We start from the raw sequence: 25,755 nt of genomic DNA, 5'->3' as shown, positions 1-25,755 counted from the left end.
TTATATATATATATATATATATATATATATATATATATGTGACAGCATTATTGCATTGCATTATTTCTAGCTAGCAACTTAAATGTTACTTGATATATCATCATCCCTCTTCAATCGCTCACTCATGTCTCAACTTATATTGACGACTATACATCCTCCGTTTGTGATACTTAGTTTTCAATGCCCCTATTTATAATTAGTTTTCAATTTATTTTTTGATATTTAGTTGCTTTGAATTGCTTGGTGAGCTGGTTTACTAATGCCATTTTTCTGGTTTTTTAATTTTTGAATTTTCTGTCTTCGGTTGAATGGTTTGGAAATGGAGGAACATGGAAGAATTTGTAGAACTGATGGAAAATCCTTTTTTCCCCTTTTCTTTAAATAAGAAAATTAGCTTTTTATTTATGAAAGATGAGGAGTTGGATTAGACTGATTTTTGTTTTTCTTCCTCTTAAACAAATGCTGTTTTGGCATTTCATTTCAGAATTGTGTTATGGGAAAAACTGAGTTTCTCTGTTCTTCCTTTTTTTCAAAAGATTATTTTTTTTAATATAAGATATTATTGGAGGTCACTGTTTGTGTTTGTGGTGCCAGACATGAATGGTGGTGTGGCCTTTGCTCAATGGAATTGCTCCTTTTTCGGAGTTGTTGGACACTGAGATGCTCAATCATGTTTTTAGATTACTTGTCGTATCAGGCTCTTGTTCTGTGATAGATGCTTCTTTCTGTCAATGACTCATTGTGTTTATCAAATTTTTTTCAATTGGGGAAAAAGATCAAAAACTTGTTTGTATTAAATTATATCTTTTGGAATTATTCTTATTTTTTGAAAAAAATATCTTAATTAGACCTTTCTTAATCTTTTTAATTTAAATAAGACAACATAAGCTAATTCAAACACACACTAAGACTGGAGTGATTCGATTCGGGTTGATTTTTAGTTGAAATTTTAGCTCAGAACAGGATGATTTTAAGAAGCTGAGTGATAAAATAATAAAATTTTAAAAATCAATGTGCAATTGTTTTGGTTTTTAGTGCTATTTTCTTTGAGAGTATTGATAGGTATAAGTGTAAATGAGTATTTTCTTTAACAATTTTGACTAATTTCTCTTAGGTTAAAGTCCCAACTTGGATTAATGGTGTGGAGAACTGTGAGTATGTTGGTGTTGGTGCAAGATTTGGCCCTACATTGGAATCTAAAGAAAAACATGCCACCCATACTAGAGTCGCCATTGCGGACCCTCCTGATTGTTGTAGCAAGCCGAAGAATAAGGTATCCTAATTTATGCCATAGAATTTTCTGAAGGCAACTTTTCTCTGCATTTTGAAGCATATATATCCGGTATACATTTAAAGCTCCAAAACTATTTTAGAATATGAATTTGTAATCTGGAGTGCCTTGCGATTTTGTTAGCTCACTGGCGAGATCATTTTGGTGCACCGAGGACAATGTAGTTTCACAACCAAGGCAAATATAGCTGAAGAAGCTGGTGCTTCAGCGATCCTCATTATAAATAATCGGACAGGTGTTTGCATGTAACTTGCTAAAAATTCTCTTTGGATCTCGGTTTCCTTTATTTTGTTTCTTCATTATGGTTTCAAAATTAGAGGAGATCCTGTGGATTCTAGCATTTGGAAATGTTAAATAAACAATTTTTGTTCATTATTTGTTTGCTTGAGTAAACACAGATGTCGCAATAAAGGGTTATACTATATTTCGTTTTAAGCAACTGTTCTATGTCTCTACTGTGCAGAACTTTTCAAGATGGTTTGTGAAGAGAATGAAACTGATATTGATATTGGAATTCCTGCTGTGATGCTTCCACAAGATGCTGGTGAAAACATTAAAAGTCATATACAAAACAAATCGATAGGTATGTTTCACATAGGTAAAGTTAAAATGGCTATTTTGGTACCTATCTGGTTTTGTGTCTTACATGATATACATTGCACTCTTAAGTGTCTGTGCAGTTATACTCTCCGCTGCGCCCATTAGTTGATGTAGCGGAAGTGTTTTTATGGCTTATGGCTGTTGGTACCATTCTCTGTGCTTCTTATTGGTCTGCCTGGACAACCAGAGAGGCTGCCGTTGAGCGGGAGAAGCTATTAAAGGTTACTTGGTTCCTTTTCATGCCAATTTTATATATATATATATATATATATATATATATATATATATATATATATATATATATATATATATATTGCTATTATTTTTTGTTCTAATTTTGCTCCTTTGGAAGAAAGCTTTCTTCTCATACTTAAAAAGGCATCAATCCAGCTGTTGATACTAGTCATGTTTAACTTGCAGGATGCTTCGGATGAATATTTGAATACTGAGAATGCTGGTTCTACTGGTTATGTAGAAATCAGTACCATGGCAGCAATTTCTTTTGTTGTGATCGCTTCTTGTTTCTTGCTTATGCTTTACAAATTAATGGCATCCTGGTTTATTGAAGTTCTGGTGGTTCTATTTTGCATTGGTGGTGTTGAGGTGCGTTATTCTTTTCCAGACTTTGTTCCAGTTTATTATGATCACTCCCTCACGCCTCCTTTTCGTGTAGATTAGTATTAATAATCCATTATTCATTATTTCATAGTAACGAGTTTCCTTTAAACTTTTAGGTACAAACATTTTTCTAACTGCCCAACTCTTCACAGTTCACATATGTGGCTGATGATTATGTTGATTGCTATCTTCTTTTTTCATTAGTAAATGTCGTAGATTGGGTTTGTTAGCGCAAGCATTAAGTAACTAGTTAAGGAATCAAAACACAAGCATTTTTTATCTTATAAATCTAAGAAGCATGTAGTCTGTCCTTCTTTTGACAAAACTCTTGTTGATTTAGCAGAGAAGTCATTATATTTTTTCATGTGATTTCAGGGACTGCAAACTTGCTTGGTGGCTCTGTTATCATGGTAAGTCTTCTACTTTTGTAGGTCAATTTGGCAATTGATTTGTGGGGTTATGTGATAATGAGGCACTGTCATGTTAAGTTTGTTGCTGCTTAGTGCCATGGTTTATTGATATGGAATTGACAACCAAAGTTTATAGTTTCAGATGGTTTCAACATGCTGGGCAAACATTTGTAAAAATACCCTTCTTTGGAGCTGTCTCATATTTGACGCTTGCTATGACTCCCTTCTGCATAGTATTTGCCGTGCTTTGGGGAGTTTTTTGACATGTATCTTTTGCATGGATTGGACAAGATATTCTCGTAAGCATAGTCGTGTTCTTTTTGCTTTCAATATATATTAGTTATCGTACTATTTCTGATTAAAATATAAAAAATTAATGAGAATCCTCTTCCTGGTATGGAATTGAGAACACTAACCACCAGTCTTGCAGCATATCATTTTTGTTTGATAGGTTTTGCTAACAAGTGCCCTTACAAAATTTTGAAGTTTGCATTGTTCTCAATTTAACATTACAAGACAAATTCATAACATAGTTACCTTTCTCTTCTTTTTTGTTTATGTCATTCAGGGAATTGCATTGATAATTACGGTTCTTCAGATTGTCCGCATACCAAATCTCAAGGTAATTTATACTTTGTTTTTTTTTTCACCATTTCTGATTTCTAAAAGGCTTCTTTTGCAAACCCTTATACTTTGCTTTTTGATGATATTCTTTTATTCTAAGCATAAGAAGGAAACATTAATGCCGCATCTTCATAAGTACAGTACTGAACTCTTATTACGAATGAAGACTCTGACGTCTATACTTATTTCTCTATAAGGTTGGAACTGTTCTTCTTAGTTGCGCCTTCCTATATGACATCTTCTGGGTGTTTGTCTCTAAGTGGTGGTTCCATGAGAGCGTAATGATAGTGGTGAGTGTTCCCTTCTGTTTCATTCTCTACTATGCTCGATTTTGGTCTCATAAACATGATGCGTTTCTTCCACTTGACTTAATGAAACATTTTCACTTCTTTACAGGTAGCTCGAGGCGATAGGAGTGGAGAAGATGGTATCCCGATGCTGCTTAAAATACTGCGTCTGTTTGATCCTTGGGGTGGTTACAGCATAATTGGTTTTGGGGACATAATCTTACCAGGGCTTCTAGTCGCATTTTCACTAAGGTTGAAATGAAAGTCATATATATTCGTCTTCCCTAGTTTAAACACTTTAATCACTACATAAATGAAGAGAATCCCTTGTCTCATTTTAATGGTTCCTGGACTTAATTATTGTACCGATAAATTTACAGGTATGATTGGTTGGCAAAGAGGAACCTTCGGTCTGGATACTTCGTGTGGGCAATGAGTGCTTACGGTTTAGGTATGCTATTTCTATGTTTGATTCTTGGTATGACTTTAGTTGGTAGGATGTGTCAAAGGGTAATTTTCCATAAAAACTTTTGGACTTTATTTACTTTGTTACAAAATTGAGCCGGCTCACTTTCGGACCAGAATTAGGATGTGGATGAGAATTGAGATCACTGTTTGCTTGGTGTCTTTACATCATTCCCTTGAACTTTGATCTGCAGGTCTCCTTATTACATATGTTGCTTTGAACTTGATGGATGGGCATGGTCAACCAGCATTGCTTTATATCGTCCTGTTTACTCTTGGTTAGTACAATTGTTATTTCAACATGTTCGGGTGGCTGCCGAAGGCACCTTCCAGAACTAATGCTAAACTTTATGCATGTTTCTTACTACGAGTTGTCATCGGTTATTCCGTGATTTACAAAAACTTGTATTGTTTTTAAAACCTTGGTTTTCTTCAAATGCAGGCACATTTTTGTCATTGGGAAAGAAGAGAGGTGAACTCAATCTTTTATGGACAAGAGGGGAACCAAAAATGCCTTGCCCTCATAACCAAGAGTCTCAACAATGAACGAAGTGATAATAGGGATAGTAGTATAGTGTACCATAGGTGTTAGTTTAATAGGAGACTGATAGAAACTCTAGGAGACTATGTAAACATTTGGAACTGTCATAACAAAAATTTCAACCAAATCATGTTATTAGCATGTACTTATAGTTATATCAACAGCTAAGACTTTAAGATACTATTACTTTTGTTAGATTAGATTTTTTATTTTATTTTTTTCTTAGATAGAAGATGGTATGAGATAAGAAGTAAGAAGATTTAAGAGCTTCCTCTTTGGCAATTGTTTTTTGCCTTAGGGAACACAGTGTTCTTTTGTAATTATCTTCTGCAAGTTTGCTTATATGAGGGTGTGGCCAAAAATGATGTCTTTGTCAAGCAAATGGCAATAAGGCAAGAGACATCACAGACAACTCTCAATGAAGGGGCCCGGCAGAGGATGGTGACAAGGGAAAAAGAAAAAGAAAAAGAAAACAAAAATGAAAACTGTTGTATGAAGATGAAAGACCATGGTTATGTTATTTATAACTAAAATTGAAATTGAAGTTGGATAAATTTCATTTTCCAAGTGTATTCTGTGATGGAATATCATTAATGTAGGCTTGGCTCTTGTCCCTTGTTTTACTCATTTAAGTCATTTTCTTCCTCTATTTCTTCCAAGATCCCAAGTCACCCTTTAATGAAGTAGTCTTACTCAAGTTGTAAATATTGATTATTTAGAGGAAAAAGGAGAAAATCATCAATATAACCGAATATCACATGCAATCATGAACCAAATGGGTAGCAAAAGGAAAAACCATCTTCCAAATGATCAATACAAGCCTCACAAAATCAGAAATATTATCTGAGGAAAGAGAATCAGAATGGATAGAAAGGGTATCACCATAAGTTGGGATCACCGGATCGGTATCAAATCCAGACCCATGAATTGCACTCTTCTCTTCAATCTCATCTTATATGGAATGAGTTTTAAATCATTACTTATGTGAAGAAAAAAAATTACTCCAACAACTACAGAGTCTGAGAGTCACATTAGGAGTACAAAAATGAATATATGATCACAACCCAATTTTTAACAATTTGTCAACACAGAAATGGATCAGAGTAAGAAACTTCTTTCAAAACTCAAGCAATCAATGCACAAAGATACAACATTATTACATACAAGCCCATCCTACTATTTATTTTCTATTGGCACAAGAGGCAGCCTCCAGCATCAAATTGTGCCTGGGGCCAAGGACCAATAATGAATAAAATTCAACAGTGAATTAGAAAAACAAATAAATAACTGACATGCAGCACTTTCCTAAGGCTTGTCAGCACCTCTCAAAATTGTTCAAGCCACAGGCCATTTGTGTGGGGGCTTGTAAGGATCCATTTTCCACTGATTCCTTCTTGTTTGTGTGACAGTATCATGAGGTCAAGTCCTCTGCATAGATAGATTTTTAATGAGTGTAGTGAATCAAAAGACATAAGTGGATGAAATGACATTAACTACTATTATTTTTATAGCATGTTATATCAGAAAACAGAAAGCAATAATCATGGGAAAGTGGTGTATTCACTACACACTGAATAAACTAGAGAGTTATTCAGGGAAACAATAAACAAGTCAGTTACCAAATTCATCATGCCAATTCAAAAGGGTAAGGAAAGAAATCTCTCTGGCAATAATGCCCCACATCATGGTTCTAAAAGATGATACACATGGAAAGATGCAATTTTCACTCAGCTTCTCATATATAGCACATGCAACAAGCTTAACATATATTAAATATTAAGCAAGAGAAAACAAGTTATAGCAGCTAAAGAAAGCGAAAATCGGCTCTAGGCAAGGTCATCAATAGCGGATTGCGGCCCATTATGTTTTGTTAAATTTCCGCCACGCAATAGCGCTATTGCGCCGATATAGCGGATATTTGACAACCTTGGCTCTAGCTGACCAAAATGTAGGAGCAAAAGCAAACTAGAATGATTTTAAAAGGACATAAAAAGGAGAAAACATTTTATTTATTTGTTTTTTAAAAATGATTTTAATAGTTCTACTAACAAGCATATAAAGGGTAAACAACGTCACTAAAACAAACTCAGCGATAAACATACAAGCATTTCGTCTTAAAAAACTGTTTCCATTGGATGTAAAAGGCATTGCTTTTCTTTCTTGCCCCAAAGACAACAGTTCCTGCATCCTCTCTGGCCAGTCAAAATTTAATATGCGGGCGAAATCTTCCACTTCCCTGCATCAAAGGGTATTGAGCAAATAAGATTTTGGCATATCAAATCACAAGAGTACATCAATATGAACATCATGCAGACATTTCTTCATATCAAACCCATGCCTTCTTTTATCCAAAGTGGCAGGGAAGGACAAAACAGAAGGAGTTTAACAAGAATTTCATGATAATTGCTACTTTGTTAAACTCTGTGTGTGTGAAATAAGCTTGGTCAATTATGAAAACTAAAGTATAGGACAGCCAGATGAACAAGTATCCCGCGATAACATAGGATCTAGGAATGGGCTGCATCCAAAGGGCGTAATCTAGGCAGCCTAACCTAATAATTACATCAGTGGCTGATTCCACGGCTTGAACCCGTGATCTTGAGGTCACACGGAGACAACTCAATCGTTGCTCCGAGGCTCCCCTTCTATGGAAACTAAAATATCAAATGGGTAAATTCAATGATCATAATAATATTATTAAATACTCAATGAAAAACAAATTTTGGCCAAAAAACCAATAATTTTACCATAATGTACCTAGACAAATTTTGCAAAGTACCAGAATACAAAAAGTAATATTGTTAGATTAGAACTTTTTTAGTGTGTGTAAGATGAGTTGAGTCAGCTTAATTAGGTTTATGTTAATCTGACACAGTTTTAATCAGTTCAGGGAGCAAAAATAGAAAGCATTAAATAGACTTGTTAGGTAGTTAGTTATGGAGTTACATCTTGTTTCTGAAGTTAATTATTGACATAATCATAACACAAGTTCACAATCATAAGTAATCAATCATCATTTTCACTCTGAAACTTAGAGATTTCTTATTGTTTTTTGTTGTCACTTTCCCACCCTTTCATATTTCTTTTTTGTTCCATTATGTTCTTCAATAGCAGGCATGCACACACAGATTAAAACAAGTTGCATTATTTATTGAAACATTTTAAACATACAAGATCAAGAAAAACCTATTGCTAGATTGCTAGGGATACAAAGATTACTAAAAATTCTCCAACATAGGAACAATATAAAATAAACATTTGTCACTTGCCAATCCCAAACACAATGAAATCAATTTGGATATTGTCACATTGCCCTCTCTCTCATATATACACGAATGTGAGCACGTCATTTCACATGCAACCAGCAATACATGATTCAAGAAATACAATTTGTTGAAAGAAAGAGCTCATCAATCATTCTGATGCTATGTCCTCTCCATATGATAGAATAAAGATAATAGTGCAAGTGATCTGCCACTGCAACTATGCTAAAGATAATGATTGTCATCCACAAAAAGAAAAATACAACTTCAAATTTTAGCATGAAGTGTAAACACTGCACTTAGAATATAGTCTAGCCCCACCTGTCAAGTTTTTCCTGTAATGCAGGATCGATCTCCTCATCTATATCTCCATAATCAAACTCTCTAGGAACAAAAGTGCTGTCTTCTGTATTAGACTGTGAGGCCTCGGAAACTCCATTAGCTCCATCAGTTTGAGGTCTGATATTATGACCATTTATCTCCTATTAGAAGTAAAAAGCAATAAACACTTGGAACATATATAGTAAATAACTGAACTTGTTTTTTCAAATTTAACTTAAGCCAAATTTGATATTAGATATTATGACTACCGTATTGTTCAGTTCAGAAGCTTCCTTCAAAGAAGAGCTCGTCTGTTGCTCTTTTCTTCTTCGGTTTTTCTTTTTATTCTTAGAATTTTTCATCTCCTTTGGATCTGTAACAAAATTTCTTACTAACAGTTAGGCATCTGCATCCCCAAGCAGATGAAACAGGAAAATAAAATAAAAGGCTACAGCCTACAGAAGACCACTACTCAAGACTCAAGAGTTTCCGGACATTGTCAAACACAAAAGCTTAAATATAAATCCCACTGAATGAAATGATTGTATAACTAGGAAATTTAGACGAGAAACAGATATTGTTTAGTTAGTTGGAGCGTAATTTCAAACCTTCACTGATAAATTTTTAGACAAGCGAGTTTTGTGGAATAAGATTAGACATTTCAATTCTCTTTAAAGTAAAGCAAGTGGCCCTTATAGAGGACTTTCCCTCTAAATATGGTGAGTGGCTGACATATTAAAGGCTTTACTTTAACAACCAAAAAAAAGATCTCTTTGTCCTCACAGTCCTACCTTTTGGTATATTTCTTCTCTTCATTTCAACAAGATCATTGGACCACCTACACTGTCTATACTTGATGCAGACAAATATTAACGAAAGAACTGAGTACTACTAATTTCGAGTTTCAACGTTGTCAAGATGGACATGAATCAACTTGTAAGCTCATCTTACAGGCGTAGAAGAGGTAGTTTCATGTGGTCAACAAATTACATCAAATGGAAATTGCTCAACTAGGACGAAGTTGTACCATTTCATCGGTCTAACAACAACAAAAAGCATTAAGTAAAACTCATGTAAAGGGGATCGAAAAATGCTCAGTTACCTGCATCATTTCCATTAATAAAAGACAAAAGGTCATCGACTGAACGATCATCCATATTCTCTTCTTCAACTTCAACATTCTGAAACATGTGCCCGACCAATCAACATTTTACAATTCAAGAATCAGGACATTAAAAAAGGTACAAGTAATTAAATAATACTTTACAAATTGGACAGTGTGCTTGCACTGTAATGTGATGAAAAAAATAAGAAACAATATTTATACCTTTAGCCTCTCACGCTCCTTCAGCTCTTTCCTTTTCTTAGCATACAAGCGGTTCAAAAGCCTGATCCTCGGATCAGCAGTTGTGTTTTTCAAGGGCTCCAATTTCTCTTCCTGGATCAAATAGAATGTCTAAAATCAGCAAAACTGACATCGAAAAAAGAATTGAAACATGGTTATTGCAAGCACCAGATACCTCTGTAAGATCATCTGGCAAATTAAATATGCCGCGTATTTCCTCAGGGGATTTTCCTTCAATTATTCGAGCAAGTGTACGGCTGGTAAGATCAACCAATGGTTTCAACTGAAGGCTGTCTGCAGCAGATGTCAACTCACATAACTGCTTCGTGTCCATCCGCATGAATTTCTCATCATAAGACTTCCACTCCTATACAAAAACTAAGCCATCCGTCAAATAAAACCTTTCCATTTAAAGTGCATCTTATATTTGATTATAAGTTTATAACAACATAAAAAAAGTGAAGAAACATAAAGAACCTTGTTTGAGCGACCTGGTACTTGATGAAATCGGCAATAATCAAGTATTAAGCTCAAAATAGTAGGGGTGACTCGTTGAGGAAGACATATTGCACAGTTCTTTGAAGATCCCGTGCCTTTTTGTATTACTTCTTGACAAATAAAAGGGCAAAACATTGCAATTTCCTGTTCCACTTGTTGTATTGCACCATCTGGTGTCTGAAGCCCAGATATACGGCTGCATAATCTGAAGCAAGAAGTTAAACACTGGATTTTAAAACCTCTCAATATCTCAGGATAAAAAATTGTAAGAGAAAAAAAAATAAAACCATAATCACAGAACCAGGAGAGGATCTTAAACTAGAAATTACTTATATCATACAAGCAGATACGCACCTCGGGTTTACTAACTGCCATGTCAATTTCTGACATTTTAAACTAGTGTCCAAAGCGGAAACTACTGATATTTGAAGTTTATTCACGGAATCACGGTTCGACCAATATATGCAGAGGTGGAAATTCAAATTCAAATTTCAATTCCAGACAACCAGATAATACATCCACTAATCAAACGAGGTTTGGGATCAGGATTAAGCTTCTCTAGCAGCAGCATCAAATGCATATGGTCCATGAAAGCATTGGCAGTGATACACAATTCCCTATATCACAATATTTCAACAAGCAAGGATAACAGACATAAACCTTGCCAAAGTGTAGAATGGTGAATAATTCAGCAGCACCTCCTAAATTCAGAGAGACCCTGCATAAATAGGATAAGAAGTCAAAATGTGTAATGAATAACAATACATAAATGAAGAGTATGCAAATAAATAAAGCAGCAACTAAGACATGCCCTATCCTACTATTACAAAACTAAGTACAAGAATTGATTGATGCCTATTTCCACCCGAAATTTCTTAAGTAACATTTCCAAACAATAAAACTTAAAAAAAAAAATACTTCAAACAACAGAAAACTATCAACACATTTAACTTACTTTTTTTTTTTCAAAATGGCAAAAACATTTATAGTTACATTATTGCTGCTCACATCTTACTAAGCATGCTTCCATTTGAACTTGGTATTATCCAAATATCACATTAAGTTAACACATAAAAAATAGAAAAGACAGAAAAAGACAGTGGTTTTTACAAATTTCCTGATTCCATATATAAAAAGAAAATAAAAACAGAAAGAGAACAATTTAAAAGCTACTTGTTAGCTAATTACACACAAGAATTCTGAATTCCCATGATACTAAAAAGCTTCACCATCCGCCAACTTCACAAAACAGTACTGGCAGAGTTTAAAAGGAGCTAAATTTTCAGCTACATGATTTTGATTAGCATCAAATTTGTTTAACATCATCAGTTCCAACACAACAAACACAATAGCACCATCCTCGTTTATCTAGATTACCCCAGCCATCAGCAATGACCACTGCGTTTATCTAGATTACCCCGTTGGCGATGAACGCGGGTCGGATCAGATATGACCAAAATTTCGATTCGATCCGCACTCAAATCATCGGAACGGATCGATCCAATATCCGCAGTTTTTAAACTTGGATCCGATCGGATATCGGATATATCCGCAAAACTCAAAAATATTTTTAAAAGCTTATTTTTATTAAAAATATCAATAAAATTCATTTTTTCTATTTTTTAAATATGTTTATTTTTAAAATAATATTAAACATATTTTTTTAAATAATAAATTAAAATAATACAACATATTTTTCTCTTTGATAAAATCTTTTTGAATATGACTTTTTTAAAAATATGTTACTTGCTTAAAATAAAGTAATTTTTTTAAAACAAAAGTATAATACTTAAAAAAAAACAAAAATCTTGATAGAAAAAAAATTCAAAATTATATATAATCACACAAGATATCATACGCAAAACCAAACCTTATTTAACATACTTTTTTGGTTCAAATGTTAGTGTTTTATCTATTTCTACTTTTTAGTTTTTTTTCTTGAAAATTGGAATAATTAACAAATATTTTTCTTTAAATTTTAGGTTACACTATTAAAAAGAAAAGAAAAATCCTGTTCCACTGTTTGCAGGTTCAAACTTCAAACCCCTTCTTTGTATTCCTTCCCTTGCGTTAAGAAAAAAAAAACAGCCAAGGGTTCAAAAATAATGATTTTTCGTTGCTTATGCAGTTATGCCTAGTTAACTAGCCAAGCCATCAATTTCCTGCCCCAGCGCTGCGTGCCAAACTTAGATCTGTATTATAGTGCGCACCTTAAATATAATTGACTTATGTCGGCAGAGATCTGGGGCTTTTATGTCGGCATTAAATTAGCAACGGAGATGAGAATCTCTAAACTTGTGGTTGAGTCTGACTCTAGATGTGCTGTGGAGCTAATTCAAAAGACATCAGTGGAGAAGCACTCGCAATCTACTCTAATTCGAGCTATTAAAGAGCTCCTAGTTGGCTTGGAGAGCGTTATTGTCCGTCATATTTATCGGGAGGCAAATTTCTGCACAAATGCTCTTGCTAAGGCAGGACAAGAACAAGAAGTTGGAGTCTATTGCTTCAAGTTTCCCCCTGTCATGGTCGCACATCAAGTGCTTGCTGATAGAAGTGGAATGAAATTCTCCAGGAGCGTTACGCTGTGATCTTGTGTTGTCCTGGGCCTTGGGCCCGTTATACATAAAAAAAAATATAATTGACTTAGATTGATTCTGATTCAACTTTTAAATTGCTTGTCTTTGATGTGATTTATAAGAAATTTTAAAATATCAAGTTGCTCATATTCAAAGCAATTTATGTGTATATTAATAAACTAATTGGACTCATTGTGATTTATTCTAAATAAAAATAGAACATATGTATAAATAAAAAAAAGAAAAAGTATAAGCAGCCAACTCAAATCAGCCAATTTTTTAAACAACCATAATTAATATTTTTTATTTTTTTAAAAAATATCTAAATAATTAGGGTAAAGTAACGATTTGAATTACAAGGATTTGAAAAAAAAAGATCCCGCATCAATCCCCTCCCCCATCGTGGTCCCTCGCGTTTTGCATTACTTCCAACCATCGCAGCTCCTCCCTCGCGATTCGCAGTGTCGTCCACTATCACAGATCCCTTCTTGTTGCGATTCGAAGCACTGCGGACCACCACGACACCATCCTCGTCGCGATTCGCAGCTCCGCCAGTACAGCATCGCCGATCTCGTGCGATTGCGGCGCCGCCACCACCGCCGTAGCTCTTCTCCCCGTACGGTTCGCAAATCACCTTCGCAGCCCTCATCTTCTCGTGGTTCACAAATCACCGCCGCAGCCTTCCTCCCCCACCATCGTCGCAACCCTGCAAGTACAACATCGCTCCCAAGATGTTCCTGCTGCGATGAGGTGACTTCTTATCAAGCTTGAAAGCTATATGTTGATTGCTCATATTTATTGTGTTGACAGTTATTAACAATTATATCTTTTGCAATCACTTTCTTCTGCCTAGTATTAACAATTATATCTTGTATATAAAAAAGTATTTTTATATTATTATACTCAAATATAATTGATAGATAAAAAAATCTTTTTGTATAAGATATCTAAACATAAAATTACTTTTATTTTTTCATAAGATCTTTTAAAAAAAAATAACTCAAAACAAGATCTTTTCTTAAAAACTTACTCAAACAAGATTTATATAAGTCATAAGATATGAAGCAGAGAAACCGTAGCCTACAAAAAAAGTATTTTTATATTATTATACTCAAATATAATTGATAGATAAAAAAATCTTTTTGTATGAGATATCTAAACATAAAATTACTTTTATTTTTTCATAAGATCTTTTAAAAAAAAATAACTCAAAACAAGATCTTTTCTTAAAAACTTACTCAAACAAGATTTATATAAGTCATAAGATATGAAGCAGAGAAACCGTAGCCTACAACACCACGCAACTTCTCTGTTGGTTTGGTAACAATGGAGAGTCCATGGGACACTGTGATACGAGACATGGATCTCTTAACGGAGATCCTTCTCCGATTGCCAGTGAAACAAGCGATTCAATGCAAATGCGTGTGCAAGAAATGGTTGTCAATCATCTCCAACCCCAAATTCCGTTATTCACACACTTGTCGTTTATATTCCAAGTACAATAACAAACCTCCACCCACTGCTCTGTTGGTTCAGAATTTCGGAGCACGAAGGCCAAAAGAGCTTCTATTGTTCCCTTCCACACCAATAATAACAACGCCAACAAAATCTTCTTCCACCTTGATCTTGATCGACGCAAACTCATGTCTTCTACTATTATACACTCTTGTAATGGTCTGTTACTATGTAATGTTACACCCACACCCCATTCTGGTTTAACAACTTTTGAGTCTTTTGTGATACGACTAGAATCCCACTTTCGCATATGCAACCCAGCCATCAGCAATGACCACTGCGTTTATCTAGATTACCCCCTTGGCGATGTAGATTCCCCATACGATGATGATATCTACATATTTGACCCTTTAGACTTGAAGGCTTATCTTGTTTTCGAACCTCTAAAACAACCTCTTTCTTACAAAGTTATTTTATTTGGTGAAATGGAAGCTCCGTTTGGACATTATTATAGTCGTCTCAATCAACTCAAACCCCGAATTGGGATTCGTTTGTATTCCTCAGAGACGTCTTGTTGGAGTAGTGTTGTTTGCAATCTTCCTAATGATTTACGTGTCCCAGAGGGAGTTTATTGCAATGGTGCTGTTCATTGGTTTCGTTTAGATGATGACAATTCCGTTTATTTCGACGTCAATCGGCTTTGCTTTGATAAATTGCCTGCAGTCCCTGCATGTGTTGACTCAAATTCAGAGCTCTTGGGTGTTAAGTATTTAGGAAAATGTAAAGGGAGGCTGCACTTGATTCTATCTGATAGTTTGGAGTTTGATATTTGGGAATTAGAGGAAGATTACTCTTCATGGGTTGCCAGATACCGTGTCAATCTTAATCGCATACATGATGGGGAATCGGCCTTGCGCTGGAATCTTTCAAGTAATCCATTTTGTGTGTTTTTTGTTCTTCGCCAAGAAGAAGAGGAGGAGGATTCCATGCTTGTGTTGTTCCAAGATGGTAAAATAATGTCTTATAGCCTAAAAAATTATGGTTTGAGGGTTCTTTGTAAATTAGATAGAGTGCCTAGATCTGTTCATCACTACTTTGAGACTCTGTTATCTATTGGAAATTAATAGAGTTCGATGTAGAGCAAGTGCATTATTAGTTCATCCAACATTGGAGCAGTGATAGATGTAAAACTTCTTCCGTATGTTCTTCAAATAATAAAAAATAATTTTAAGGTGGTTTTTGTTCTATTCTTTAAATGTAGAAATAACACTACACTAATGAATAATGGCTAGATTTAATTCATGCGTTGCTAGGAATTGGAAAAGTATCATTTTACACGAAGAACAATTTTTGGTTTATGAAAAACACTATGCACTGTTATTTCAAATAGCATAGTTGAAATTCAATTTTTCTTATATTTGAAAGAAAAAAAAAAGGCTGCGTCTAGTGAAAATTCAACGATGAAACAAGACACAAACAGAGGATGTATAGTCGTCAATATAAGTTGAGACATGAGTGAGCGATTGAAGAGGGATGATGATATATCAAGTAACACTTTAGGGTTTCTCTGAAGTCGCTGCTTGAAAGGTTCGATTCCTTGCCCCTCGTCTTGCTTGAAACCATCGTGAAGAATTGCGAGAAGGCTTTCTCTGAAGTCGCTGCTGAGAGGGTTCTTGATGATATGGTTAGGTTAATTGACGATCCTCAAACCATTTTAATAACCGCAACAAGGCTTTGATCATGATTGAGGCTTGAGGCGAATCCACCATCGAGCTTCACTATCTCCCTGTTTATGAAGAAACTTACAAGGTACTACTACCTTTTTTTTTTCCTATTTCATGCATATCTGCTTCATTGTTAAGTTGAAGTCAAGGGACAATTTCTGATAATCATATCATGCCTAGAAACTAGAAACTCAAAATCCTAGGCTAAATTGATTGCGTTAGTTACTAGCTCTAGCTGTTGAATTTGCTAGTGTGGGTTATTGTTAGTGTTATTGTTGATTGCTTGTTTCCATTTTGTGGTTCAGAGTCTGAAATCAAGGGGTATTCGGTTCCCTGGCCGTCACAACGAGAGCTTGGCGCCTATTTTCACTCCTCCACGTTCGATGTCTGAGGTTGAACTTGATCTTCCACGCCAGACTCAGCATGATAATATTCCTGTGCAGAGTTTTACTCCTGAACAAACTAAGGAAGCTTTTGATGTTGCTAGAAACAGCATTGAGCTTCTTTCTACTGTGTTGTCTTCTCCACAACAAGATGTCTTGCAGGTAGATTTTATATATTTAGTTTGGTGTAATATTTGTTAGTATATATAGAAATATGCGTGATAGTGGAAGCATATGTGCACACAGCAGGGTCCAAATTAATTAAAGGTTCCACTATGGAATTAGGTGTCTCTTGTACCTGGGTCAGTGAACAAACTCAGCTTTCATTCATGTGCCTTATTCAAAATGTGATTTTTTTATGCTATGGAAGCTTTATAATGTGCCTACATGATTGCATAGTTTCTGTTTTGTGAGGCTGTGTCTGTGTTCGTCTTTGGTAAGTGTCTGTGTCTGTGTTCTTCTTTTTGTTGGTGGCTTTTTCTTACTATTGATTGGAACTGGTTTTTTCTATTTTTTTTTTGGTGTGTCTTTCTCTGTTTGTTCTTGATTCATGCGTAGTAATTGAATTGTTCGTTAGAGACTATTAATACCAAATTGTAATTGTCTCAATATGTGCTCACACTACTGTTTTGTGATTAAATTTTATCTTAGTAATTCTTATCTGATTGAGAAACAATTGTCATTGGCTTGTTTGTAGTATATATAACTATATAGCTCTTAATTCTATGGATCAATGACTCAGATATATAGTAATATAGTATTTACTCATGATGGAAGTTTATGATCCCATGGGAAGGAACTTCTGGCCTTATTCAATTTCCTTGTGGTTTGTGAGTTCTGGATTGAGCAATTGTATATTTCTCTTATGTATTTGATATTTTATGCAGGTTTATCCAAAAGCTGCTGAATCATTGGCTGAGCCTGAGGAATATCCAAATTTATTTGAAGACTGGCAAGTTGCACTTGCTGTTGAATCTAAGGCTGCAGAAACAAGGTTAGTATAGAGAATGTGTGTTTGTGTGTTTGTGTATATATATTTGCATGTCTCTGGAAGCTTTGTAGTTGGTCTGATTAGGCTGTGAACAAATACTTGCTATTATTTTTTTTTTAAAGGAATGTTTACCATCCTGCGGAGCAGTACATCAGCCATGCAGATAAATCACATATATAAGCGTTGTTGAACCTTTTAGAAGCATGTAGATTGAAGAAGGCGAGGAGCCTCTTGAGAATGGAGACTCTAACCATGAGGTAAATTAATATATAGGGCTAACGCCTCACAAAAGCTTACAAAAGTTTCTCATATATATGCCTTGTACTGCCAATTGAATACCTGAGTAGATTCCTAGTGGTGGTTTTAGATTTTTGCTTTATTTATTTTGTTTATTTTGTTTCTTTTGACTGAATAGAATGGAGAAGAGCAGTATAGAGAGGCACATGAGGAGCATAATGGAGAGGAAGGAAGCCAGGAAGAGGCAGTTGTAGTGGATGCCAATTCCACAGATGGTGCAATACTCGTTAATGGTAATGAGGCTGAAGAAGAGTGGGGTACGAATAATGAAGGAGGCCCGTCAGCCTAAAAGCAATTGGTTGGGGTGGTGTGAAAATCGAAATTTTGTCTCTGGTGATTAATTGTTTCTGAAGTACCATTTCTATCTCCCATCAAGACAGTCAGTTCCAGCTTCTGGGCTGTTTGTCTGAGGTTAGAAAAAAATTTCGATATTGTAATCATATCTAGCAATTTTAAATTACTTTTTTCGCATATGCAGCTACACCATTTTGTTTGATAAACTACTTCTTTCTTACATTTGATTTCGATGATTGCATTTTGTGAAAGATGAGATCTCTAAAGGTGGATTCTCAAATGATTGTCTCCCTTCAAACAATTCTGCATTCTGGTTCTCCAAGGCCACCTTTGAAAGGTGATTATTCCTTACCCCCTTTTCTGGTTTTCCCTCTTTTCACTTTTATTCTTTTGTGGATAATCACGGTGTTTGTAATTGATTCTTCATTTGTTCTTTGGTTTCAATAGAGTACTTATCCTATTTCCAATTAAGTTTGAAGATCCCCTGAATCAATGAATCAATGAGTCGATTACCTTTGCATTGAAAGTGCTTAAGTGCTTTAGATATGATTGGGAATGGTTTTTCAAATGCATATTGACTTAGGAATTTCTAAATGTTCTTAATTATTAGTTAATTAAGCAGGGACTGATGAATGAAATCCAACTAGTTGAATGATGACTATCACATTAATCATGGAATTAGTTTACTTGGTTTTATAGATTTGGAGAATAGTTGAATGATGACTACATGTGCATTTTTTGCTCTGTTCATGACTTATATCCTTCATCCAATTCACATCAATCCAATCTTTTCATCCCATTAAGACATGCTGTGCAATTTTTTTTTTTAGATTTGTGCGATCCGTTAGCAAATGCTGCAGATTGAAAAAGAAATCCTGCAGATTGAAAGTTCATTTCAAGCAAATGCTTTGTCGATGTCCAGTGCATCTTCCGATGAGGGTATGGCTAGGAGCTGCAATTTCAAGCATATTTTGCAGATATTTCTTTGAGAATTGATTAGTAATTGTTCTTAGAATATAATTTAATTCCAAGAAACTGCACTTATTAAGTAGTTGTCTTTACTAAAATTCCTTTTTATAGGAACTGCGCCACAAGCCAATGGAATTACAGGGAGGTTGACTAATTCTACAAATTTATTTATCTCCCAACATGTATGTCAAAATTACTTAATAGTTTCTAAGAATTCTATTGATTAGCATAGTAAGAAGGCTCTGTGTATTATTATGCACTAAAAGAAAGCTGATTCTTACATCCTTATAGGGAAGCTTGCATTAAGAATATCCTTCATACATGCTCTTTTTCAAGAATTGAGTGTTTCTGTTGATTGTGGATATATTTCAACTGATTCAATGCATAATCTGATTTTATTTATTTTATATTCTAGGAGGTTCAAGCTTTAGCTAAGGAGGCAGCTGAAACAGTGGTTTTGGGTCATTGATGAGGAAGGTGTGGAGTCACTCATATCAGAACTTGTGAAAGGTGTAAATGAGTCAAGGCTGCTTTGGTCTTCACACAAGAACTGTTTTCTTGTTCTTTAAATCATAAATTATGACTTTTTCTTTTCCTGCAGCTTCGAAATGTGTATGTTGTATTTTTCAAATAATAAATTTTATTTTTTTGTTGACAAATCTGATAAAAGTTTATGTATGTTAGATTGGTTAAATTAAAATTATATAAAAAATTTTCCATTATTTAAATTAGTCATTCAAACTATGATTTAAAATTATATATCAATTTTGCAATGTTTAGTTAGGAAGATTCATAAACAAGTATAGCTATAAATATTTTGATCCAACTTATAGTAATATTTTTTGCTATTGGTACGTTTTTTAAGCGTATTCATATCTTCTCGTAATCATCAACAGGCACGCTTAAAAAGCGTAGCCATATCTTTTTCTATCGGCATGCTTAAAAAGCGTAGCCATATCTTTTCTATCGGCACGCTTTTGAAGTGTAGTAAAAATCACCCCATTGGGCATGCTTCTAAAAGCGTGGTGATATGCACACTTTTCGGTACGCTTCTCAAGCGTACCTATAGGTTAATACCTATGGCCACGCTTTTTAAGCGTGGCAAGAGATGAAAGCGTGCCAAAAAAAGCGTGTCGATATATCCACAAAAGCGTGACGATAGAGCAACCGGCACGTTCGTGGATGTGACCCTTTTAAGAGCGTGCCGATAGCTAAAAAAACGTGGCGAAAAGCTATTGGCACGCTTTTTTGTACTTTTCAGCACGCTTTAAAAGCGTGGCAGAAAGTTTATTTTCTTGTAGTGAATGCAATAATGCTGTCACGTGTGTATATATATATATATATATAAAAGATTGGATTTATTTTTTAATTAGTGGTAAAGCTGGAGTATATACATAAAGTCAGCTTATTTGATTTAATTAACTGTTTTGAGCACAATTTTCTGGACCAAACTGCAGCTTATTTTTTCTTGGTATCAAAAATGAACTTAAAGTCAGCTTGTTGGTAGGCACCCAAGAGATTCACTTGCTGGTCTGGGAAAATGTTGAAACAGAAACATTCTGTATCCCGTTTTAGTTTCTGTTCAAAAACATTTTGAGGAGATAAATCGAGATGAGCACCTTCTTTGAAGTAGTAATTGACGCTTGGTATGTTGGCAGTAAATCCTTGTGGCTTCCTCATTCTCTTATAACAAATTTTGTCTTTAAAGGTTACGACATCCTTTTCAAAGTCCCTAGTTGCGGTAATTAGAATGCTATCTAATTTACTCACAAGTTTTTCATGGGCACCGTTCAGCATACATGAATCATTGGAGTCAGAGTCAACAATTAACTACTGATTTCCAAGCCTCCTCCGATCAATCCGAAGCCTCTTGCCGTTTACTCCAAGGTCTTCCAGCTGCAGAACAAAGTGATTTTTAGTTGCCTTAGTCATAAGAAGATCCACTGTCTGGAACCTTGTAAACGGCTTCACTTCTGAGCCAAACCTCAGGTAGGTTGGAGGAGGGTTTTTCACATGGCGCGGAACCATGCAGTATGAAAATTTCTTTGGTTTATTTTGGCTTAGAAAAGAAAGGGGACCAGGGCTCATGCCAAAAATCCCTGTTATCTGATAAGCATCACCAGCATTACCGTCATCATAGTTCTTATAACCGCACCCGATGACAATCCCTCTCACCGCCTGGAAAGCACGCCTGTGCTGTTGATGGATTCAGTTTTGTACTTCACTGTGTATATGCCGTGGCCTTTTTCGTCGGAGCGACTGTGTTTGCAGAGGGGGTGACTTGAAGGCAGAGGTTGGTAGGTTCTTGACTTGCTATCCAGAAACGGTTCTTCTTTCTGAGGATAGCACCTATGGTTTTCATCTTGAATCTTGCATTTCTCACACTGAATCCATATTAAGTCGGATCCAGTGTCCAATGCTAACAGATAAGATTTGTAAGCGACATCACCCTCGATGTCGATGATACCAATACCAATCTTTATTACCACGTCTTGTTTATACGGGGACACCAAGGAATTTACAAGGTTAGAATGATAAAATGGAGATTTTGGGGAATGGGGGTGGGATGAGCTCGAGGGACAAGCCATCACTTAGTGACTGTGGTGGTGGAGGAAGGGGTGATGACATTGATGATAAAACCATGAGGAAGAGGAAGAAAGCTACAATCATCATTTTCATTAACAGTGGCGATGCCATATATAAATTAGGTATTGTTCTACACTTATATAATAACCACACTACACATATATATAGGCAAGCGACATCATGGTATCATATCAATTACAACTTTACAAGTGCTTTAATTAATGGTAAGGACTAGGACACAAATTCAGAAACTGGTGTGACATTTATGATTTAACAATTCTTTAGCTAATTATTGAAAAAATGCGGTAACCAGCTAATTTGGTAGCTGAAGTCATCTAATATGTTTATGGATTATTTTTAGAGTTATGTTAGATGGCCAATAATTTGTTAGCCAATATAGTCACTACTTATTGAAGGGGGATAAAATATAATAATTTATTCAATCATGCTATTAATAAGTATTTGACATTTCATACAAAAGTTTATTATATTAGTATAAATAAGTTTGATTATGCATTTATTATATATTTAATCGATTATTTTATTATGACATATTTAATTAATTTAGTGATTAATTTTTTAATTGAAAAATGTATAAATTAATATATAAATATATATGTTTATTTGATTATTGCTTTTTAATATAAATATTTTTGATAATGCATTCTGATTGCTGCCATTATTTGAGGTTTATCTTGGTAAAATATGTGCTTATTGTGTTTGTAATACTTTTGGCTTACCTTGATAAATTGATTGATGTTGGATTTATTTTTGACAGTTCCTTTAATGTTTAAGGATGAAAGTTGCTGTGTTTGGAAAGACTATATCATGTTTGAAAAATATGTTTCCTACCATGACTATGATTGTTCTGATTTATTGGAAAATATTTTTTTAACCAATTTGAACAGCATGTCTTCCTTCAAAAATAAATCTTTGATTGATTATGAAAGATTGAGTAGAAAATAAGTTTATGATATCAAATGAGTTTTTTTTATTATCAATGTAAATTTGCTCATAAATCAAGCATTTAGCATCATGTAATATGCTAAATAACATTGTTACTTGAAGCTTGATTAAAATGTTACAGGTTTGTGCTTTTCTTGGTAAAATAGCATACATCAAAGGGGAGCCATGTGACATTTAAAAAGGGGGAGAAATTCAATCTTCAAAGGGAGTACTCATACTCAAATCTTTAAATTTCTTTCCATTTCAATTTTAATAATGTTTGTCATTAAGGGAGAGATATGAATTTGAAAAACTCCAAGCTAATATTTGTGATGACTAAATATTATTACTTTGATAAATAGCAAAAATATTAATTCACATATGTTAATAAATTAATATTTCTGCTATGCAGGTATGTTTGGACTGAAAATAAAAGAATTCTGGTGCAAGTCCAATTGTAATATGAATATTCAGCCTTGATGTTGTGATTATGCTGGCTGAAAACATGGTTATGATATTTGGGTCAGAAATTGTGATCCAAGCCCAATTGGTTTAATATTTCAGCTGTGGTGAAAGAGCATATGATGAGTATGACTGAATTGATTATTATGTTACTTGGGCAAAATTGATCTATTATTACTTCAAATCCAAATTTATTATGTTTATACAAAAATTTTAATAAAACATACAAACAACTATTTATCAATAATAATAATAATAATAATAATAATAATAATAATAATAATAATAATAATAATAATAATAATATTCACGTTATATTAATATAAAAATCAATTACTAAATAAGTTATGTATAAAATACATTTAACAATATAAAATAAAATTTAAAAATAAATAAATTAAATAATATATTTATTTATATATAAATAATTGATGACTGATTTAATTTTTAATTTTGTATATACATATAATAAAAACTTATATGCAGTTGTATATATTTATAGTAAAATTAATAATTTAAAATTATTAAATAACAATTTAATTAAACATATCAAATTATTTAATAATTATCAATTAACATGTTCACACTAAGATAACTATATCTAAATCATTATCATGTACACATAGAATTTATGCTTAATAGGCTTGAGGTGTGTGACCCGTAACTAGTAGTTATATAAGATTAAACATATTATAAAAACAAAAAACTAAAATCGTTCACGCCTCTTAAGATTTCTGAAATTTTCTTCTCTGCTCTTGCTATCCTCTCTCTCTATCTCTCTGCTCGATCTCTATCAATCTTTCTCACTGTGCGTCGGACGCAAGATTTCTCTCTCTCTCCTCTCTTGTCTCGCAATCGAGCTCATCGCCGGTGTTTCAACGTCTCGCGGCCTTTCCTGGGCTCCTCCTCTCCGGCGACAGAAGCACTCGTCGGATCGTCGTCGCCCGTCGTCTTCTGGTTTCAAGTATTCGCCTTCGCGAGTCGCCGTGGATCGTGGACCGGCGTAGGATCGTCACTTGCTTCGTCGTTCGTCCTCTTCTGGGCTGGGTCCTCTTCGTCACCCAGTCGCCTTTGGTAAGTCCATGCATCATCACTTCCCCTGTTCTCCCTTTCCCAGATTGCCTTCTCCCTGTATTTTGAGATGGTTTATGTCCACAGTTCATAGCAAGTTACATGGCTTTGTTTGAATTAGTTGGGAAATATTTTTTCCACGCTTGAAACATCAAACCTGATCTATGTCTATTAATGATGTTTTATTATAGGGTAACAACGTAGTAACATCTTGCTTTCAGAAAAAAAAAAAAAAAACAGAATTGTTAACTAGCTGAGACACATAGTTAACTACTAATTTGATTCTTCATTATCTGGTGTATGGGAATTGTATCATTTCAAGTATTGAAACAACATAACATTGTTCATCTCATTGCTGCTTTTCAAATTTCTTCAGGAAGGTCGAATGATCGTGGAGAGCAAGACAGCAGAACTGAAGACTCAAATCCGGCTTAAAGGAAGTCACGAGAACAATGAATCACAACTCAAGGCATCTCGAGAAGTATTGCCAACTATGTAATCGTGTGTTCTTGCCTCACTAATTTTTTTGACATAGTATTATGTAATTAAATACATCTATAAATTATTTTTATAGACAATATATCAAGATTAATTTTTTTTAATTACTAAAGTGAAAAGATCAATATGTATTACGCGGCATATATTCGAGTCAGTTCACGAGCTAATGAGCTGAGTTTATTCAAGTTCAAGTTCGACTCATTTAATTTATGAGTTTAAATTTAAGCTCAAGTTCGGCTCACTAGCTCACGATTTCAACTTATCGAACTATTAATGAGTCGAACTCGAGTTGGCTCCTGAGCTGGTTTGATTCACTTCTAACCTTAGTGATGAGGAGAAATTTTTTTTTATGGCGGTAATAATAGTTGTTTCAGTATGAAAATATGAGATGGCTGAAAGAGAAAAAAAAAAAAATTATAATTTCACAATAAAATTATTTTAAAATATTTAAATATAAAATATGATTATTATATAATTAATAAATAATTTAAATTCTAGCCATCAATTCAAATTTTCAATGGTTATAATTTATAAAAAAATTTAGTTCATGAAAAATCAAAATATTCTTTTTTTTTCTTCATTAAAGAAGGCTCCATAAAATTATTATCTTATTAAGTAGTGTATACAAAGAAAAATAAAAAAATATTAAAATACCATTAACTACAATTAAGTAAAAGGGCAATTTACATAAATAAATAAAGTGGGAGAGTTATTTACGTAAATGTGCAAATCTGTTTGTTGTTACGATTTTGTGGAAAATGGAATTATATGTAAACCGTGGCAACCCACCACGGTTTCTAAACATTCATAAACCGTGGGAGGTCACCACGGATTAGGAGCAAATTTTTGTAGGAGGAAACCGTGGTAGGTCACCACGGTTTATAAAGGAAATTTGGCAAGCATATCCCACGGTTTATGAAGAAACTTGTTTGCACATAAAACCTTGTGGGTCACCACGGTTTATATGTGGTAAATAATGGCCAGAAAACCTTGTTAATTTTATGTCCAAGAGACACAAAGCTGTTTATTATAAAAATCATTATTTTTATAATAGAAAGAGTATAATAAAAAAAATCAGATAATACTAAGAAAATGATTTTTATAGTGCTTAAAAAATTGATGTCTATTTACTAAAAAATAAAAAATTAATATTTAATTTAAGATGATGAAATTTAATAAATTTAAAATATTTAAAATTTGTTATGTAAAATAAATTAGAAAAAAATTAGACTCTAATAATA

General features: G+C 34.1%; 1 protein-coding gene, 1 long non-coding RNA gene and 2 pseudogenes across 2 annotated transcripts; 2 read left to right on the top strand and 2 right to left on the bottom strand.

The window, feature by feature from the left end:
• Positions 1-124: 124 nt before the first annotated feature.
• LOC112797468 (signal peptide peptidase-like 4) lies at positions 125-5,463 on the top strand (annotated as a pseudogene).
• Positions 5,464-5,867: 404 nt separating this feature from the next.
• Positions 5,868-12,823, bottom strand: LOC112797467 (SKP1-like protein 21; annotated as a pseudogene).
• A 7,959-nt stretch (positions 12,824-20,782) lies between these two features.
• LOC112795278 (aspartyl protease family protein 2-like) lies at positions 20,783-21,540 on the bottom strand. Its single transcript, XM_025837217.1, has 2 exons — positions 21,142-21,540; positions 20,783-21,058 (listed from the first exon to the last, which is right to left on the bottom strand). Exons 1-2 carry the CDS (start codon positions 21,538-21,540, stop codon positions 20,783-20,785), a joined length of 675 nt encoding a protein of 224 aa, XP_025693002.1.
• Positions 21,541-23,647: 2,107 nt separating this feature from the next.
• Positions 23,648-24,621, top strand: LOC140184355 (uncharacterized). Its single transcript, XR_011880811.1, has 2 exons — positions 23,648-24,019; positions 24,393-24,621. It is a non-coding gene; the product is annotated as an uncharacterized lncRNA (long non-coding RNA).
• Positions 24,622-25,755: the final 1,134 nt, after the last annotated feature.

Source organism: Arachis hypogaea, chromosome 4, assembly GCF_003086295.3.
Source record: "Arachis hypogaea cultivar Tifrunner chromosome 4, arahy.Tifrunner.gnm2.J5K5, whole genome shotgun sequence".
NCBI lineage: Eukaryota > Viridiplantae > Streptophyta > Magnoliopsida > Fabales > Fabaceae > Arachis > Arachis hypogaea.
Note: the sequence above shows the minus strand (reverse complement) of the source record. Positions and strands in the feature narration are given on the sequence as shown.

Excerpts from the sequence above, each read along its gene's own strand:
- LOC112795278 (XM_025837217.1), bottom strand. The coding sequence starts at position 21,540 with ATGGCTTGTCCCTCGAGCTCATCCCACCCCCATTCCCCAAAATCTCCA. Across the intron at positions 21,059-21,141 it reads AATCCATCAACAGCACAGGC|ATAACAGGGATTTTTGGCAT; the intron begins GTGCTTTCCAGG and ends GATGCTTATCAG.